General features: G+C 39.4%; 1 protein-coding gene and 1 long non-coding RNA gene across 9 annotated transcripts; one reads left to right on the forward strand and one right to left on the reverse strand.

Moving 5' to 3' along the window:
• Positions 1–71: 71 nt before the first annotated feature.
• On the reverse strand, positions 72–16,343 carry LOC125774241 (heparan sulfate glucosamine 3-O-sulfotransferase 6). 8 transcript variants are annotated; one of them, XM_049444523.1, is made up of 7 exons: positions 9,072–10,929; positions 8,872–8,950; positions 8,569–8,813; positions 8,041–8,468; positions 5,602–7,302; positions 1,951–2,075; positions 72–1,871 (listed from the first exon to the last, which is right to left on the reverse strand). In XM_049444523.1, exons 6-7 carry the CDS (start codon positions 2,071–2,073, stop codon positions 879–881), a joined length of 1,116 nt encoding a protein of 371 aa, XP_049300480.1. In that variant the 5' UTR covers positions 2,074–2,075; positions 5,602–7,302; positions 8,041–8,468; positions 8,569–8,813; positions 8,872–8,950; positions 9,072–10,929; the 3' UTR covers positions 72–878. The 8 variants fall into 8 exon arrangements, 5 of the variants coding, with proteins under 5 accessions (XP_049300480.1, XP_049300485.1, XP_049300482.1 ...); XM_049444528.1 differs by lacking the exons at positions 8,041–8,468; positions 8,569–8,813; positions 8,872–8,950; positions 9,072–10,929 and having other exon boundaries at positions 5,602–6,930; positions 7,270–7,431; XM_049444525.1 differs by lacking the exons at positions 8,041–8,468; positions 8,569–8,813; positions 8,872–8,950; positions 9,072–10,929 and having other exon boundaries at positions 5,602–6,941; positions 7,270–7,431.
• LOC125774565 (uncharacterized) lies at positions 14,102–14,676 on the forward strand. Its single transcript, XR_007421053.1, has 2 exons — positions 14,102–14,196; positions 14,564–14,676. It is a non-coding gene; the product is annotated as an uncharacterized LOC125774565 (long non-coding RNA).
• Positions 16,344–20,644: the final 4,301 nt, after the last annotated feature.

A 20,644-nucleotide genomic window follows, 5' to 3' on the forward strand; every position in this document is an offset into this window, starting at 1 on the left:
TACAATGAACATAAAATAGTAAGGAAATAAGAAACAATACAATAGGTCATACCTTTGAAGGAATACGCTGATTATCAATAAAATTGCTTTATTTGCAGCGCAATGTTTCGATTGCCAACACCTACACTTCCCAGAAGCTTACGATCTAAAACATGGTTCATCCGGTAATGCGGATTGCATACTCATAGGCGTAAAGTAAATTAAAAGTAATATCCTTAAATTTGCTGATAGCTCCGTAATCAGTTAAGGCTAAATAACATATACAGTTTAGTTTAAAACGAGTTTACTTCTTATCGATAAATTTTGTGCTGTTTAATATTCTCAAAAGGGTTTCGTAAATTAAGCTATAAATTAACTTGCGCAATGTGGGCTTTTAGATTTTCAAACATTTTTCATTGAGTTACATTTTTCGCAGTACAAGGCATAATAAAGAAATGAATCGTTTCAAAAACAAGGAACAGATTTAGATTTGTTCGTGCTATTCGAATTCGCATTCGTTTTCCTATAAGTGTTTTTTTTAACCTTTTACAATTGCTTTGATTTTTTGTTTGCTGCCCTTCAGGTCTCCTAATAGCATGCATCGCCGTCCTGCTGATTCTCCTATGTACACCTACTTATTGTGTATGAGTATACTAAATGTGTATCTCGCATATAATGCTCTAAAGTTTTGCGTTTCCGATCGCAGCTAGCGAGGCTTAATAACGCGCTGTGTACCGATACTGCCGTACGTACTTAAGATATAGAATATGGATGAAATGCATGTACAGTGTTGCGCCGGAAGAAGATGCGCCCATAATTGACGGAGCTCGCACGCACAGCGTCCGCTTCATCTTCGTACTTCAAACTTAGCGGGGAAAGCTCACAAAAAGGCACGGGATCTATGGCCAGCCGAAATTGATGCCAGTGAGGTGGTAAAACTTCTGGTTGAACGGCCGATAGAACTCGCGTAGCCGATCAATGGCGACACTGTCGATACGCGGATGGTTACGCCCTTTCGTCTTACCGAGACAGTGCGGGCTGGACCGTTCCTCCGACTTGAGCAGACAGGGGAAACCCTTGGTGGAGTTAAAGTAGAAGTGTTTCTCGTTGACCACCCGCTTCAGTCCGAGAAAATCCTGCACTCGGCCAATCTCTACCGCAGGATCGGCGATCAACCGTTCACCGCTTACGAACAGCAGCTGAGAGAGCGGGAAACACTCGAGCCAGCGTTCCAGGTACTTGGCGTAGACACCGATCCGTACCGGGCCCCAGCTCGTATCGACGACACCACCGGCCGACCCATTCGTAAAGGCAAGCTCCTCAAACCGCTTCATATCCCGCTTCTTGCTCTTCGCCTGCGTGTAGTCAGAGATGGCACGGGTGACGGGGTCGCGTACAACCACCAGCAGCTTGGTGGATGGATTCATGTGCCGTACACGGCGCGGTGCTTCCCGCGTTATGAAGTAGCTGGGCGTTTTCTCCATCGTGATTTGGCCCTCGATCGTTGGTGGCATATGGTGCCGGTACCAGGCCAACCCTTTCGTGTAGTGCCGGTCGAAGAAGTGTACCTCGCAACCGGCCGCACGCACGTCCGGATGTAGCCGGACAAACTCTAGCAGCGCTCGCGTACCGCTCTTCTTCACACCGATGATGAGTGCGTCCGGCAGATGGCGCGACGGTCGGAGTCCTTGCTGGCGCAGAAAACGATACTTTGGCGAACCGTCGGTCGTGTTTGGGGACAGTAGACGTAACGTTGTGGATGTCTGCTTGACCGTTTCGTCATCTACCAGCGGCACGATGCGCACAATCGAACCAAGGATGCGGACGTGCGGGAGTGGCGTTGGTGAAATAGTCGTTACGGTCACCGTTGATGCTATCGTGAAAGCAGCGGTCTGGAAATATAGAGACAAAAGAAAAGGCGCATGAAGCAAGTAAGCTTTTACAAGCTGTATCTATTTAGTTTGTAATTACCTGTTTGAAACTGCGATTGATACCAGACAGCAAGCAGGCATGAAACGTGTACAGTACATATACGGCACACATGATTAAGCCGGTCGTTATTGCGATCGTACGGTTGAGCTGTTTGTGCTGCATTTCTGTATGTGGAATTGAGTTAATAAAAGTTAATAAAAATAAGAAAAAAATTATTTATTAATTTATAATAATAATTTTTTTTGTTAATAATTTATTATTATTTTTTAGATATTGAATAAAAATCATCCCTTTTTTATACAATTAATTGCCACATAATTGAATCACTTTTAAAACATTTTCCTACTAATCAAAACGATAGTATTTCATTTTAATAAAATGTGTTTAAATGCCACCATTTTTTTATGCCATAAATGTACGTACAGATTTGATCGAGTGAAGTGTATGCGAAAGAACAGGATGCGAGAGCTAAGATCGGACGACCGCTTCGTCACTTGCAGCTGTGTTGGTGTGGCGTGATAACGAAGCAGAAGAGATGATCGTGAGATAAGCAGCAATTGTCATCAGTAGCGATCGGACAGTGACGCGTCAGAGTCGTGCAGAAAAAAAGCTCTCGGTACAAAGCACATGTTGCAGGAGTTGTTTTTTTTTTCATTTGGTGCCCAAAAAGTAGTGTTAAAGGATCATATTCGATGCAAACAATAGTTTGTACAACAATTCGTGTGTTAATATGATGTTAAACAGTGAATATTTTAGGTTTTGAGCGTGTTTAAATTGTGGCTAGCGTCGGCTTCGGTTTGTGACAGCTCCGTGATGCTGTAAGTGTTAGTAAGTGTTAGTGAAAGGAGAAGGCCACTCTTGACCAGTAAAGGGGAATAAAACTCTCAAACAGTATGTTCTTCCAGAAGTAAATGCAAAATGTTCATCGCTTATTGTATTCTAAAACTAATTTATAATTCTTTTGTAAGGAAAAGATTGCAAAAACCGAAAACGATTAAGCTTAAATCTGCGCGGGCAATGAGCGTTCTGACGCCAACGCTAAAGCTGTAATTGTGTTCAGCGCAGTTTGCTGTACGCTGACGCCGGAGGGTTCGTGTGTAAGTGTGTAAAGAAATTATTAATCAGTGCGTATAGTACATGCGTGCACTAAGCAGGCAAATTCTTTGCATTGGTGTTGTGCAGTGTTTTATCATAAAACCATGACATAAATGTGTGGTGATTGAATTTATTTCATAACCTCCGTGCTAACTTTGGCTAATTAATAACATTTTTGATCAATAAAAAAAACTTTCGGTACATGTAGTGAAAAGTTACAGAAAAAAGGAAGTGTTTTTTTGTGAAAAAAGTGAAAAAGAGAGTTGTTTTTTTTTTGTTGGTAAAAAGTGTCTTTTGTGTAAAGCTTATTGCATAAATTCGTGTGTTTTAAAATTTGGTCAATTAAATTGAGTTGGCAATTAAATTTTGGTAAATTTTTTAAATTTGTTTTTTTTTCAATGTGCCAAAGAGCTTTAAAGTGTGTATGAGCCTTTGTGTAAAATGCATGTTTTGATTGTTTTTTTTTCAGTGAAAAAAAGTTATGTTTATTTAAATTAAATTGAGTTGGCCATTAAAATTTGGTAAATTTTTTAAATGTGTTTTTTTAAATGTGCAAAGAGCATTAAAGTGTGTATAAGCCTTTGTGTAAAATGCATGTTTTGACTGTTTTTTTAGTGAAAAAAAGTTATGTTTATTTAAATGAAATTGAGTTGGTCATTAAATTTTGGTAAATTCTTTAAATGTGTTTTTTTTAAATGTGTCAAAGAGCTTTAAAGTGTGTATGAGCTTTTGTGTAAAATGCATGTGTTGGTTGTTTTTTTTAAGTAAAAAAAGTGATTTGTATTTCCTAATGAGCTTGTAGGTTATTGCGTAAATTTGTGTATTAAAAAATATGGCAATTCAAGCCAAGTGTGTTGATTTAAATGTGTGTATGTGTATTTAAAGAGTGTATGCTAAAGAAAAAAAAAGAAAATGGCCTTTTTTAAAAGCAAAGAGGAATCGAAGAAGCAGTTTTGTTCTCCAAAAGTGAATGCTTTCCTGTGGCTTATGAAAGTAAACTATCCTGCAGACGAACTATCATTTACCCGGGTAAGTAAACCAACATGCAAAATTAAGTATATTTCATGCAAAGCTAAAAAAGAATTTGCCTCAAAGTTCAAGTACATTATTTCCCCCTCACGATCAGCAGTTTTGGGTCTCCAAAGTGGTTTGATTCGCCACTGCTGAATCACAATGCTTTTGAATAAATGAAAAGGAAATGAAAGGTAGAAAGCAAGCAAGAAAAAAAACCCCATCATAAACAGTAAGCACGTGGAATGTAAAGCATCTGTGAAGCTGAGAGCCGAATATGGTTCCTTTCCTTGGAGATTATGGTTTCGAGAGAATTCAGCTAACTGAAGCTCAGATTTTTTTTAGAATTATTTTTGCAAAAAAGTTTACCACACATTTCAGCACAGATTTGTGCTGGCAAGTTGCTCTCTTTCATAGGCAAAAAAAAATATTATCGATTTACGGCAGAATCTCCATTAGATTTTGAAAGGGCTGGGGAGGTGGTAACATCGAATCGGAAACAGTAAACCGGCCCCCGGTTTCGGTGCCCAGTGGCCCAAGCGATGTGCCGAATGTCAACAACATCATTTCATATGCCGACGACCCATACCGGGCAAGGCCGTTTCCAAAACAAACCCGCATTGAACCGAAGGGAAAGTCAGCAATATCTCCATAGCGCCCGTTCGTGCTTCGTGCACTACACGCGCTCTCTTTACGCACGTGGCCAGACTAGCTCCGAATCCGGTGCTTTTCTTCGGAGCAAAACCCATTTCCATTCACCCCATAAATGGGGCTCTCGCCCCATAGGGACGGCTACATCCTTTGGAGTCCCCGTATGTTCGGTACGATGTGCTCTACTTTTGTGCTCTTCGTGGCGCACACACAAGAACAAACCCCCCCCCCCCCCCCCCGACAACTCTCCGTACGTACGGGAGCCACTACTCAAAGTAACGCTAAAAATATCGCTTCCTCCGGGGCTCCGGAGTTAAGCGATTCAACTGTTTTAAAATGCTGGCCATGTACTGTGGGGAGAGGGTTTTGTTTTTTTTTTTTTGCAACACCCTTTGCATGTATAATGCAACTAGACAAGACTTGTGTGGTGTACGTGAGCATTAGGGATGGAGCTCTGGCCCACGAGCTTTGTCCGGTATCTGCCTGAAGATGCCTCTCCCTCTCCACGAAGAAGCGAAACACAGAAAATAGTGTCGCAACTTTATCGTGTACACGTTGCTATTTCTTAACGAGATGAAGTCACAGAAAGGATTGGATACTGATTTGATTACCACAAAACCTATCCATCCAGCATCCTTGCGACATTTGAAGTCCCGAGTACCCGGGATCGTAAACATATTCCTTTCAAGGCAGGAAACCAGCACTTATTCACCATTCACTGCTGTCATTAACTTTGTACCGAACTCACTGGGAAACGTTTTTGGGCATCAGCCGGAAATGAGATTTCACGGCAAACCGTGAGCGGAAGGGAGATGTAATAAACTAATTTGAACTCCGATGGCAAACCTTGGTAAACTGGGAACTGTGTTGGTACGGAATTTAATTACAGCTCTGGACTGGTCCCGAACAGCTGTGTGGAGTACGTGCACTTACCTATTGTTGATGACTGCAGTCGCTAGGTAGTTGCTCATACATCCGGCTGGAAGCTTGGACACGCTTGGTTTGATAGAATCGAATGATGGTTGATAGCTGGGGCTTCTCCGGTTACCTCCTTTGCCGTACCGCACACAAAACCCTGCATCAAGCGTACTCCTCCGCGAGCAAGGACAGCGACTTACTGCTCTCCGAACACCGAAGATATTCCCCCATCCACTGCTTTTGGTTGCCAAATTTTGGAACCTTGGAATTTCTTGTGTCCGAGACTCCACTCCACAAGACACAACTGTTCGATGGCAAAATGCTCGTGTGTCTGTCACCCCCCCTCGCCGTCGTTCTACACCGGGAAGATAATAATACGCACCCACTCACTGATTTCTTTGCAACATGTGCAAAAACCGCGAACCGCACTGACAATCGAAAGAAATCACTTCCCTGCCGTCTTGCTTTTGTCTGTTCAGCCTGTCACACCGATACACGGGGCGTCTGTGCAAATGCCTGCAAAGATCCAATGATTGAGTGGCTCGACCAGCGACCGCGTTCCGGGGCACACACTGCTTAAAACTGTCAAATCTTGCCTAGGACTTTCCCGAGCACATATTAAATAGCAAAACGAGGTGGGGGGGGAGGGAAGAAGGGTGTTTTTTCCTCTTTTCTTCGCTGCCAGTATTCTGCCGCAGGTCGGAGAACGATAGCGTACGCGTGTGTACGACTCTCGACTCGCACCGAATGCGCTGCCGGGAGAACGTTGAGAGCGCGTTTACCCGAACTCGTCGAAGAGTATACCGTTCGACAGCATCCCATCCGTGTGCCGGAAAACAGAGAGCTAGGTACCGGGTTTGTCGCTCTTGCTTACTGTTCGGTACTTGTTCGGCTTTCCTTGGAAATTGTTTTTTTTTGTTGTTTTGCTTTATCGTTGTGCAAACCTACTATGTATCTTAATGGTTCTAAATGTCCTATTCTAACTTATATTTTTTTAAGTATTAAAACTGTAAGATATATAAATCCACAGTTTTAAATACGATAGCACGTGAGGTACGGGGCATATGCAGTACAGTAAAAAAATTAATTTAAAACTAATATTTTAAAACATACATTTAAAAACACGGAGAGCAAATGCTTCGACAGTTTAAGCGTATAAATTTCCACCCACAGTCAACAGTGAAGGTTGTTGGGAAATATATTAATTTTAACCAGAAAAAAAATCTTTTAATTGGAAATCTCATCCTTAGGGAATTTGAAAATTTCCATTAAAACTACAACTAGACATAAAATGTTATTATATCTGCTTTACTTCTTCTATAGCTACTTGTAAGACTCTAAAACCTATATTCTACCTATATTCTAACTAATAAGAATATTTAGTAATATCTTAAACGCGGATCTCAATTCACAATTGGTTGGGAGACATTTCCTTCTCCGAACCGTGAATTGGCCGGGTGGGCTCGGCCATATTTTTTTTTGTTTTGTTTTTTTTTTGTTTTTTTTTAACGGGGAGAGGAATCTTCTTAAAACACTTTCGCTGGCCAGCAGACAAAGTGTGTGGGATTCATCGATCTCTATCACTCGAATGAATGCGTAAAGATCGACGCCTACCCACTAAATCCCTCCTCGGCTTGTTTCCTATAGGTGGATGTGCTAAAACCTATATTCCCTATATCCTACCTATATTCTACCTATATTCTACCTATATTCTACCTATATTCTAAGTAATAACAATATTTAGTAATATCTTAAACGCGGATCTCAATTCACAATTGGTTGGGAGACATTTCCTTCTCCGAACCGTGAATTGGCACCTTATCCCGGGTGAGCTCGGCCATGTTTTTTTTTAACGGGGAAAGGAATCTTCTTAAGACACTTTCGCTGGCCAGCTCCCCCCCCCCACCGTTTCGCTGGCGCAGCACACCTAATGGCAAAGTGTGTGGGATTCATCGATCTCTATCACTTGAATGAATGCGTAAAGATCGACGCCTACCCACTAAACCCCTCCTCGACCTGTTTCCTATAGGTGGATGAGCTAAAACCTATATTCCCTATATCCTACCTATACTCTACCTATATTCTACCTATATTCTACCTATATTCTACCTATATTCTAAATTATCTCAATTCACAATTGGTTGGGAGACATTTCCTTCTTCGAACCGTGAATTGGCACCTTATCCCGGGTGAGCTCGGCCATGTTTTTTTTTTTTTTTTTTTTTTTTTTAACGAGGAGGGGAATCTTCTTAAGACACTTTCGCTGGCCAGCTCCCCCCCCCACCGTTTCGCTGGCACAGCACACCTAATGGCAAAGTGTGTGGGATTCATCGATCTCTATCACTTGAATGAATGCGTAAAGATCGACGCCTACCCACTAAACCCCTCCTCGACCTGTTTCCTATAGGTGGATGAGCTAAAACCTATATTCCCTATATCCTACCTATACTCTACCTATATTCTACCTATATTCTACCTATATTCTAAATTATCTCAATTCACAATTGGTTGGGAGACATTTCCTTCTCCGAACCGTGAATTGGCACCTTATCCCGGGTGAGCTCGGCCATGTTTTTTTTTTTTTTTTTTTTTTAACGAGGAGGGGAATCTTCTTAAGACACTTTCGCTGGCCAGCTCCCCCCCACCGTTTCGCTGGCGCAGCACACCTAATGGCAAAGTGTGTGGGATTCATCGATCTCTATCACTTGAAGGAATGCGTAAAGATCGACGCCTACCCACTAAACCCCTCCTCGACCTGTTTCCTATAGGTGGATGTGCTGTCGATTGTTGCTTCGCTGCCACCAGATCCGTGGACGATCCATCAAAGCTCGTACGAGAGTGAGGTTGAATGTTTACTCTATCCGGCATTGCTGCTATATTTTCTGTTAAACACAAGAAAACGAAGAACATAAGCCATATAATCTAATCTTAATGCAATGAGTCGGAAGGATAATGTCGCACTGACTCAGTTATGCCTATTACCGTAATTCGTGGGCTGGTATCTTCCCCCAACACAATCCTGTGATGTCCATGTCATCTTTAACATGAAGACTATCGATGGATATTTCGGATAATAGTCCCTCTTGGGTTGATGATGATGACCTCGTTGTGCTCAAGCGTATGCAGATGCTTGCCTATCGTTCAGATCCCACAGGAAGGCGAGGAAATCCTTGCCACCCGACGTGCACAGCGAACCATCAAGCGAAGTCCCTCTTGGGTTCCACAGTCTACAAATAGAAATACATTAAACTTGGAAACGTCACTTATCTAGCTTATTTAGCTTACCTAGTTCAAATCTTGCATTCAGGTATTGGTGAATACTTGGTAGAACTTGTTGATTGACGAAGTGCATGAAGAAGCGCCACTGAAGAATTGAAGAATTGAAGAATTGAAGAATACATCGAAGAACTTGTTGATTGACGAAGTGCATGAAGAAGCGCCATTGAAGAATTGAAGACGTCACTTATCTAGCTTATGGAGCTTACCTGGTTCAAATCTTGCATTCGGGTATTGGTGAATACTTGGTAGAACTTGTTGATTGAAGACGTAGCATCGAAGTACTTGTTGATTGACGAAGTGCATGAAGAAGCGCCATTGAAGAATTGAAGAATACATCGAAGAACTTGTTGATTGACGAAGTGCATGAAGAAGCGCCATTGAAGAATTGAAGAATACATCGAAGAACTTGTTGATTGAAGAGACTCTGTCTTCCATTACACATTCCGCTGCGTTCCAACTGAATATAGACAACATCCTAAACTTGCTCCTCAACAATAAAAAAAAGATGATGTAGTATGCTTTTTTCGAAAGATTCCTGAGATTCCTGAGAGGAACTCAGGAAGTCTGGACATGTTATATCTGGGTTTAGTTGTCTTCATTAACCGCCCATTGAGTTGTCTTGATAATAACTATGAGGGTATTCCAATAATAGAATGATACCTTTTAAAATGTATTTGAAATGTAAATACTGTCCCATTGCCCTTCTACCTTTCTATGTCAAAACTCTTAGATAAAAGATAATTTCAAAGCGATCAGCAGATGAGCACTTATGTTTGTGGAGATCGGTCTTATTCCTATAGTCTTCGTTGTTGTTGAGTCATTAAAGATGCCGTTCCGGGGAAGTGGTATTTAATATCCAGATTATTAGTACTACATGCTACATTAGTACTACTACAACAAAGTTCTTCGCACGCGGACTGTATCGAGCATTTTTGAAAACACGTACGGTCATTTCAATCAAACCGACCAGTAGTACAGTGATGGAACATCCTTTGAGTAGGGTACAGGCTTCAGAGTCTCAAACAAGCCCACGGAAGGATTAGTTAATTTGAAGCAAACATCATGCAACACTGCCACCCAAGATGTTTCCTAAAAAAAATTAAGCACCGGTATTCAAATTTGCGATCACATCGGATCGTGACCCAGATATTTACAGATTGGGTTGTTAGGAGCTAAGGCTGTAATCTTCTGCATCTGTGCTTTTTACATCCTAAAAGCAATATTCCTTGCCTTCTCAGTTTAAGAATAATTTTGCTTAAAGTCTATGGGAACGCATTTTTTTTCACATGCTTAAGATTTACGATTACTAAGCGAACTTATTGCACAATTAGCTTCGATTTGACAAAAGCTTTAAGTTTGTTGTACATGAATAATTTTTTTTATCCTGCTACGTGTTAGCATACGGCCAGGCCGTTCTAACCGAGCAACAAACAAAAATCCATTTTTTGTTGATGAATGATCCCTCCCTTTCCCCCACTGTACTGTTTGGACATCATGCACCTAAGTACAGTGGGCACAACTATTTTTGAAACAAAATTCGAAATCCATCAACAGACGTCCTCACACTGCTGTTTGCAGTATTCAGCGTAAGCGTCAAACTGAACAGCTTCCGTAGATCGGTAACTTGAAGACTAATGCCATGAAAACACAAATTCTGTTGATGAACTATACTGACACATTGGGTGCGTTTGGGACAATTGTTGGAACGTGCTAAGGTTCGAAGCATTCCGCTCTACTGTTTCTGCATCTACCAACAAGTACGCAAGTTCCCAACGCCTGCAAGCGGTGTGCTCGAAACCACACCTTATCTAAAATTTGTCCATAGGATAAAATTAAACAGCTAATCAGATGCGAACCTATCTTAAGTTAATTTTTTGTACATGACCACGCTTTATTGCTACATTCTTTTTTTTTATTTTTTTTGTTTTTTTGTTTTGTTTTGTTTTTTTGTTTTTTTTTGTTTTTTTTGTTTTTTTTTGTAATCCTGCTACGTGGTCAAATAACTCTTGATACGGCCAGGCCGTTCTAACCTAGCACAAAAAAAATTATCCTTCCCTTTCCCCCACTGTACTGTTTGGACATCACGCACCGAAGTACAGCTAATCAGGTGCGAACCTATCTTCTATAAATAGTTTTTTTACATCTTACTACAATAATGTTTTCTTACATATTAATAAGTAATATCTACCAGGTACCAGGCGACTCCATCAAAGAACAATATTTGCTCTCTAATTTTTACAATATACATTTACATATATACAATTAAACAATAATGTATTTAATACAAATTAAAGCTAACTAACGATTCTTCGCCAAACGACGATGTCGTCTAATTGGCCTACAGCCATTACTCTCATTCCCATTTCATTGCTTGTCACCTCATCTCATAACACGAGGTTGACGATAGAGGTTGAAAAGAAATGTAAGGCGGAAGCAGAAGAAGGATAAAAGAAGGTGGAAGGGAAAAAAGTGGGAAGAAGAGTTAAACACACGTAGAGCAAGCAACAATGGATAGAAGCGACATGCTGCAGTACAACGTTTGGAGATAGTTAAGAGAGGACGAATTCGGAATGAAAGATTAGGAGCAGAAAAGGGAATCAAAGAGAGCAAGGTTGTCTGGACATCTGGATTCATAGTTTGGCAATGTAGCAGAAGAATTACCCAGAAATTTGCGAACAGCAAACCTGGTGAAGGATCGCTGCACTCGCTCTATGATATAAATCCGAGCAGTAGGAGCCCAGACTACAGAGCAATACCTAACTTATGATAATAATTAATGACACTTATCAAATAAAGTGCTCAACAACAATAAATTCCCAGGTTTTTCGAACACTTGGAATGATGTCAGTAATAATTTTTTTAAACCACTCAATATTTCAAGTGACTTAATCATCATTTCATCATTTCCTGTTTCAATCTTATCCTGGCCCTAATCGAAGGTCTGTGCTTTGTCTTGAAGTGCTACAATGAAATTACTTGTTCCAGTTCATGTCCTCATTCTTCGCTTTATGCTTGATGGAATTTCTCGCAAGATTTCCATGAAGCTCAAACTGTTTCTACAAATTCTACAATTATCAAAAGGTCTTATGATAAATAGCACTCCTTTAATGACACTTATCATCTGTTTGGGTTTTGGAATCCTCGATTTCTAACTCCACTCCAATAACACTAAATTCCCAGGTTTTTCGAACACTTGGAATGATGTCAGTAATAGTTTTTTTTAAACCACTCAATATTTCAAGTGACTTAATCATCATTTCATCATTTCGTGTTCAATCTTATCCTGGGCCTAAGCGAAGGTCTGTGCTTTGTCTTGAAGTGCTACAATGAAATTACTTGTTCCAGTTCATGTCCTCATTCTTCGCTTTATGCTTGATGGAATTTCTCGCAAGATTTCCATGAAGCTCAAACTGTTTCTACAAATTCTACAATTATCAAAAGGTCTTATGATAAATAGCACTCCTTTAATGACACTTATCATCTGTTTGGGTTTTGGAATCCCCGATTCCTAACTCCACTCCAATAACACTAAATTCCCAGGATTTTCGAACACTTGGAATGATGTCAGTAATAGTGTCTACTTGTAAATGAACCACTAAGTAGTTCCAGTGACTTAATCATCATTTCATCATTTCCTGTTTCAATCTTATCCTGGCCCTAATCGAAGGTCCTTGCGTTGTCTTGAAGTGCTACAATGAAAATACTTGTTCCAGCTCATGTCCTCATTCTTCATTTAATGCTTGAAGGAATTTCTCGCAAGATTTCCATGAAGCTCAAACTCAAAAAAATCCATTTTTTTGTTGATGAATGATCCCTCCCTTTCCCCCACTGTACTGTTTGGACATCATGCACCTAAGTACAGTGGGCACAACTATTTTTGAAACAAAATTCGAAATCCATCAACAGACGTCCTCACACTGCTGTTTGCAGTATTCAGCGTAAGTGTCAAACTGAACAGCTTCCGTAGATCGGTAACTTGAAGACTAATGCCATGAAAACACAATTTCTGTTGATGAACTATACTGACACATTGGGTGCGTTTGGGACAATTGTTGGAACGTGCTAAGGTTCGAAGCATTCCGCTCTACTGTTTCTGCATCTACCAACAAGTACGCAAGTTCCCAACGCCTGCAAGCGGTGTGCTCGAAACCACACCTTACTTAAAATTTGTCCATAGGATAAAATTAAACAGCTAATCAGATGCGAACCTATCTTAAGTTAATTTTTTGTACATGACCACGCCTTATTGCAACATTCTTTTTTTTGTTTTTTTGTTATTTTGTTTTTTTTTTGTTTTTTTTGCTTTTTTTTTGTTTTTTTTTTTGTTTTTTTTTGTTTTTTTTTTGTTTTTTTTTTGTAATCCTGCTACGTGGTCAAATAACTCTTGATACGGCCAGGCCGTTCTAACCTAGCACAAACAAAAATATTTTTTTATGAATGATCCCTCCCTTTCCCCCACTGTACTGTTTGGACATCACGCACCGAAGTACAGCTAATCAGGTGCGAACCTATCTTCTATAAATAGTTCTTTTTACATCTTACTACAATAATGTTTTCTTACATATTAATAAGTAATATCTACCAGGTACCAGGCGACTCCATCAAAGAACAATATTTGCTCTCTAATTTTTACAATATACATTTACATATATACAATTAAACAATAATGTGTTTAATACAAATTAAAGCTAACTAACGATTCTTCGCCAAATCGTCGTCGTCCAATTGGCCTGCAGCCATTACTCTCATTCCCATTTCATTGCTTGTCACCTCATCTCATAACACGAGGTTGACGATAGAGGTTGAAAAGAAATGTAAGGCGGAGGCAGAAGAAGGATAAAAGAAGGTGGAAGGGAAAAAAGTGGGAAGAAGAGTTAAACACAAGTAGAGCAAGCAACAATGGATAGAAGCGACATGCTGCAGTACAACGTTTGGAGATAGTTAAGAGAGGACGAATACGGAATGAAAGATTAGGAGCAGAAAAGGGAATCAAAGAGAGTAAGGTTGTCTGGACATCTGGATTCATAGATGGGCAATGTAGCAGAAGAATTACCCAGAAATTTGCGAACAGCAAACCTGGTGAAGGATCGCTGCACCCGCTCTATGATATAAATCCAAGCAGTATGAGCAGAGATTACAGAGTAATACCTAACTTATGATAATAATTAATGACACTTATCAAATAAAGTGTTCAACAACAATAAATTCCTAGGTTTTTCGAACACTTGGAATGATGTCAGTAATAGTTTTTTTAAACCACTCAATAGTTCAAGTGACTTAATCATCATTTCATCATTTCCTGTTTAAATCTTATCCTGGCCCTAAGCGAAGGTCTGTGCTTTGTCTTGAAGTGCTACAATGAAATTACTTGTTCCAGTTCATGTCCTCATTCTTCACTTTATGCTTGATGGAATTTCTCGTAGGATTTCCATGGAGCTCAAACTGTTTCTACAAATTCTACAATTATCAAAAGGTCTTATGATAAATAGCACTCCTTTAATGACACTTATCATCTGTTTGGGTTTTGGAATCCTCGATTCCTAACTCCACTCCAATAACACTAAATTCCCAGGTTTTTCGAACACTTGGAATGATGTCAGTAATAGTGTCTATTTGTAAATGAACCACTCAGTAGTTCCAGTGACTTAATCATCATTTCATCATTCCGTGTTCAATCTTAAACTGGCCCTAACCAAAGGTCTGTGCTTTGTCTTGAAGTGTTACAATGAAATTACTTGTTCCAGTTCATGTCCTCATTCTTCATTTAATGCTTGAAGGAATTTCTCGCAAGATTTCCATGAAGCTCAATCTGTTTCCACAAATTCTACAATTATCAAAAGGTCTTATGATAAATAGCACTCCTTTAATGACACTTATCATCTGTTTGGGTTTTGGAATCCTCGATTCCTAACTCCACTCCAATAACACTAAATTCCCAGGATTTTCGAACACTTGGAATGATGTCAGTAATAGTGTCTATTTGTAAATGAACCACTCAGTAGTTCCAGTGACTTAATCATCATTTCATCATTCCGTGTTCAATCTTATCCTGGCCCTAAGCGAAGGTCTGTGCTTTGTCTTGAAGTGTCCTCATTCTTCACTTTATGCTTGATGGAATTTCTCGTAGGATTTCCATGGAGCTCAAATTATTTCCACATATTGTACAATTATCAAAAGGTCGTATGACAAATAGCATTCCATACTACGTAGTGGCATGTTTGCAAAGCATGTTACAAAGTGCACCAAGCTCCAAGAGTACCCGAAAATTTTGTTATCAACCCCAAAAACCTGTAACATCTTCTGTAGAGTATCTGTCACTGTAGTAATGACCGCTCTATCACGACCATACTTGTGCGCAAAAGTGTTCGTCGCTATCGTCCGGCAAAGTTTTCGATACTTGTTTGTCCTTGTCACTAGAGTCTTCTTTTCCCCTATATGCGTATGTCTATGCGTATGTGGATGAGTATGCGAATACCTCGTAATCATCAATCACCAAAGAGCTTAACACTGTTCAATAAAGGAGAAGGCGAAGGATGGAAAAGAGTAGCTTCCTGAGTAGCTCAGGAGTACAAACACAGAAAAGGAAGTTGACTCAATGCCGGATTCTTGCGCTGCTCATTGGCTAACGAAGCACATCGCTTTCAATCAAATTCGCACGTACAGAGGTGATGCAGTGAGAACTCATGTTTCTGGGAAAAATAATTAAAATACCAATACCCAATTAGCTCATCGTAATTTGCGCACGTATACGTCTTAAACTTGAAATTATGCTAAGGTCAAGGAAAGGACACTTCAAACACTTCTCGATATTTGCATCAGCAGTTAGTTCGTGTTCCAAGAATTAGATATTACTCAACCCAAGCGCTAATGAGTCTTTTTTTCCTAACAGAACATATATCATTTGATGATTTGATTATTTGACTACAGATCATGCGATTAGCGTTTAGTAGAAACAGTATGTGGAAAGAGAGTATGTACAATTTTTTTTGGTTGATAAATGATCCCTCCCTTTCCCCCACTGTACTGTTTGGACATTACGCACCTAAGTACAGTGGGCACAACTATTTTTGAAACAAAATTCGAAATCCATCAACAGACGTCCTCACACTGCAGTTTGCAGTATTCAGCGTAAGCGTCAAACTGAACAGCTTCCGTAGATCGGTAGCTTGAAGACTAATGCCATGAAAACACAATTTCTGTTGATGAACTATACTGACACATTGGGTGCGTTTGGGACAATTGTTGGAACGTGCTAAGGTTCGAAGCATTCCGCTCTACTGTTTCTGCCTCTACCAACAAGTACGCAAGTTCCCAACGCCTGCAAGCGGTGTGCTCGAAACCACACCTGATATAAGGTACGTCCAAGACAATTATCTTCCAACTCAAGAACTCAAATCGAGTTCTCAACTCTAGAGCATAAATATATGCTTTTGCGTGCCTATCTGCCATTCGTTACTATTTACAATATTTACACAATAACACATAGTTTCTTAATGCAATCTTCGCCGTCTGTAAGCCTTATGCAATACACTTTTGTTGTGGACTCGTTTTGTAGACGTGCTTTTTAAAACTCTTAGTTTTTGTCTTACGAAATCCTTAACACTGCTTTCCGTAATTTGCGGGCCTCCTATTCGTTTGAAAATGTTTAAAACATTTTTATAAGCTTCAATGGCCACTATTTCGGTACCGTCTCGTGTTCGTCCTGTCCAGCTGCAGCCTACAGCAAAACTACGACTGAACAGTAAGTAGAACGCGTCGTGCATTTGATGTTGCTTGTAGTTTGGTTCTACTTTTGCCGCTAACCATTTTATCAGCAAAACACTGTTGGCTTCTAAGGAGAGACTGGATTCTAAATTGTCCAGCTCTTCCTTAGTGGTAACGGGCGCGGCAAGAAACGCAGGTCGTTCAACTACTGACTCAGTATGTTCGGCCTGTTCCGCGGCATTTGCTTGTTGACGCACTAAATCATTTAGTGTTACGGCTAAATCTAGATTTGCTTGTATAGCCATTTTAATTAGCCGTAATTCCTCAATTGTATTCTGGGATCTAGCCATGTTTTCCTTAATGTGCATAAAAAGCAATAAACGTATAAAACACTATTAAAATTTATCAATAAATATAAATATTCGAGAAATTATCTCTTTTATAAGAGTATTTGGTCAATTACTATTGATAAACATCAACAACTTCCGAGCAAGTTTAAACTAACGCCCGTGGCTCAACAAGACCTCGTACGAAAAGGGAGTAGCGTACTGTCAAGATGAGGACCAATCCCAATATACTCAATAATTTTTTCTCATTTTTTTAACAATATGCTTTATACAGTGCATAAATTGTTTAAATTTTGCAATGTGTTATATATATTCAGTTATTGTGATTTTTTTTCAACATTTATTGTTTTATTTGCTCAAAAATGTGCTACAAAAATAAATTTTTGTGACATTCAACATCCAATATGACAGCTGTCAAAACATTTGACCAGCCTGAATTTATACAGTTACATATGTAAACTGTAATATATTTCCCTATGTTGCTTGGACAGTTGTTGGGAAATTTGTGTACAGAAAATATATTTCTAAGAATTGTAGAAACGGTGTTCTACAAGAATGGCATCGAATTGTTGGATTCTCTTTCCCTATAGCTTTGGGGTTCCCGAAAAAAGACTATTGTTGTTAGTGTTATCTATTTTTCTTCTTTTACACTCGACGACTAGGACACTCTACGACACTCTACGTCCACGATTAGGATAGGGGGAAAACACAACCAACACACCGAGGTGTGAACAGTGAGTAGGCGGTCTTATAGGTAGCATCCGTCAGTATTGGGATGCGCTAATTATGTATTATTATCGCTCATTTAAACGACACAATTTCCACTGGGACCACCGCCATGGCCATTGTTCAGACCAAACTTGTCCCATGAATGAGGGACGGGTTGACAGACTAATGGAACGTTTAATACGTAAACCATTCAATCTACCGTTAACCACATAATGGAAGCAACATTCAAAAAAAAAAAATTAATATTTAATATTTTTAAACCTACGCCTACAGTTGCTGTCCCATAGACCTTAGGAAGGAAAGTTTTTTTTTTGAATTTTTTTTTTACCCAACTCGTGAATGTTACGAGTTTGGGAAATTAAAAGTGGTTTTTTTTTTTGTAACACTAAAGACGGAAAAAAAGATCTAATAGCAGGCTTGGAAAGGCTGGAAGCGAGAAGCGATTGGAGAGGGGGGGGGGGGGGGGGGGGAAACGAACCGGATGGTATATGGTGCCCGGTTCTGCCGTGTTAAAGACAGACGCCGAAGCCCCAACATACACTACCGGCCCTCTTATATCTAATAAAATTGTGTTAGCAGGTATGAAGGAGATATGAAGTTAGTATTTCTTTTTTTTTTTGTGATTAGGATGAAGTGATATGATATTTTTCTAACTAAACTTAAAAGCTAGAGAACTACATTACTACTTAGAGTTTAAGGTGACCCAATTTTTTGTCACGTGTTCTTACAACTAATTTCTTACGTGCTAATAAGCCTTACTTATAATTAAAATAAACTTACAGCTAAAAAAGCACATCAACTGTATCTTTATGCATGCAAGATAAGGAGTGTCGTTCTTAAATTAATCTTAAAAAACTAGCTTAAACATAATAGCTATATCATTTATACTTACAAAACTAGATACTTAACTTAAAGCGGTAAGACTAAAGTTGTAACAGCGCCAGACCTCACCGCATACAGAGTAAGTGTTGCCGGATGTCCTGTGGATGTAATAGCAGCACTCATATAAATTATGTTTATAATTATGTTTATGTTTTATACGGATACAGTCCGTACAAATCCATAACCAACTAAAATGAAGCATTACAAGTATTTTGTTATAATTAGCAATTAAATTACATAAAAATTACATATTAATAGCACCAGCTTGTACGTTTTTTTTGCTCGGTTAGGACGGCCTGGCCGTATTAAGACTTATTTTACCACGTAACAGGATAGTCAATCCATGCTACGGGGAGGCGGTCCGGATGGGATTTGATCCCCAGTCCTGCCGTATGGAACCGACGCCGTTTATCACATACACCACCGGGCCGCCCGACTTATACGTTTGTTAATTATTTTAATTAATTCGTTAATATCTACAAAGTACTAGGCGCCTCCATCAAACGTTTGTTGGAAGATTAAAAATAAAATAAAATAATAAACTAATTTTAATCCGAGACTGTATGTTATATTTTGAAAAAAAAAGGATCGTTTATCAATTAATATAAAATGGTTTAAAAAATATGTATTTTTTTTGACGTGTGTGTTGTGACGAAAATGTAAGCAAATGTAACATAAAGTGTTGATTTGAACAAAAAAAAAACACACACACACAAATACATGTCACAGTTTTCGGCTTACGAAATGTGCCCCGAAATGCTTTGCTCAAGTCGATATGGAGCCGCCATTGGTACAGCGAACGACCAAGGGCTGCACAGACCAAAAAAAAACCGTCCAGCGGTTCTCAATTCAAATGGGTTGAAATTTTTGGCGATTTTTTTATCAAATTTAATTTTTATATTTGTAAAGGAAAAAGTTTTGAAAAGTAGACTAGAACCAACAAATATTATTACGATGCGTCATGATGATATCATCATCTAAACCTTGCGTTAAGACATCTGCCCACGAAACGTCTACGTTTGATGGTGGCTGTTAAGACGTTTAGTAGTGTAAAATTATAATTATTTACGTGTTGTACATCCACCAGATTAGAGAGTCCATACCACACAGAAATTATTTTCATTTTCCATTCCACTAAACTGTTATTCTCTAAACTCCATAACCAAATTAATGAAAAGTTTAATTAATTACAAACAAAAAAAAAATGAAACTTAAAAAGAATTACATTTACGGGAATGTCAGAATAGTAACTACGATCAGCAAATTCAATTCCGTTCAACTTGCGCTATTTTGCTGCATGCAAAATTATCATACGGAATGTTGAAGGATTTTTTCACACACTTCATGCACTACACAAAACTGTCACTGAACACACAACACTCAAGCGCACGCGAATTTTTAACAACGGGTTTTGCGTCTTACAACTGCATTAGCACCAGTTTACAGCAAGAAGATATCACTTACCAGCTTCTGTACAACATACACTACATCACTAAACTTAGAGTAACTAAAGCTACTTAAGCTAACTAATGCTAATCGCACCCGGCCTGTTTGCTCACACACAGTCACAGTCACAAACGCACAGTCACAGTCAATCTGTTCAGAACTAGATCCTGAGTCTTGCTCCTAGATCCGAGCTCGATGAACGTTGCTGTCAAACACGCAAGCTAGTTCACTTCAAGTGCAAAAGACCGAATGCAAATGCTGGTCGGTTTGGGACCAGCTTTTATACTGGAGTTCTTCGGCTCTCTCCTGGAGCTTCCCCTGCAAATCGGCACAAAGAAATAGATCGTTATTTTCCCCTATTTTTTTTACCGAATGTTTGTTGGTAAACGTAGTTTGGACGAGTAGCTGAGTGTCTACTGGACGATAATCCGATCGTTAGAAATGTGTGCAAAATGGTTTGATATACATTCAGTATTGTTCACATATTAGGTAACGCACCTTCCAGCGTTATACTGGTGTGTTGCTTTAGCTCGAGTTAAGAGAGAAAAGAAGCAGTTAAAAGAGAGTGAGTTACGATCGTGCTACAGAAATTCCTAACGCTGATCTTGGAGGATACGTTAGCGACGCAGGGTGGTGAGTTCCATAGCGCAAACGAAAAAGACTTGGTGAGT

Source organism: Anopheles funestus, chromosome X, assembly GCF_943734845.2.
Source record: "Anopheles funestus chromosome X, idAnoFuneDA-416_04, whole genome shotgun sequence".
NCBI classification, from domain to species: domain Eukaryota; kingdom Metazoa; phylum Arthropoda; class Insecta; order Diptera; family Culicidae; genus Anopheles; species Anopheles funestus.

Excerpts from the sequence above, each read along its gene's own strand:
- LOC125774241 (XM_049444523.1), bottom strand. The coding sequence starts at position 2,073 with ATGCAGCACAAACAGCTCAACCGTACGATCGCAATAACGACCGGCTTA. Across the intron at positions 1,872-1,950 it reads TCAATCGCAGTTTCAAACAG|ACCGCTGCTTTCACGATAGC; the intron begins GTAATTACAAAC and ends CTATATTTCCAG.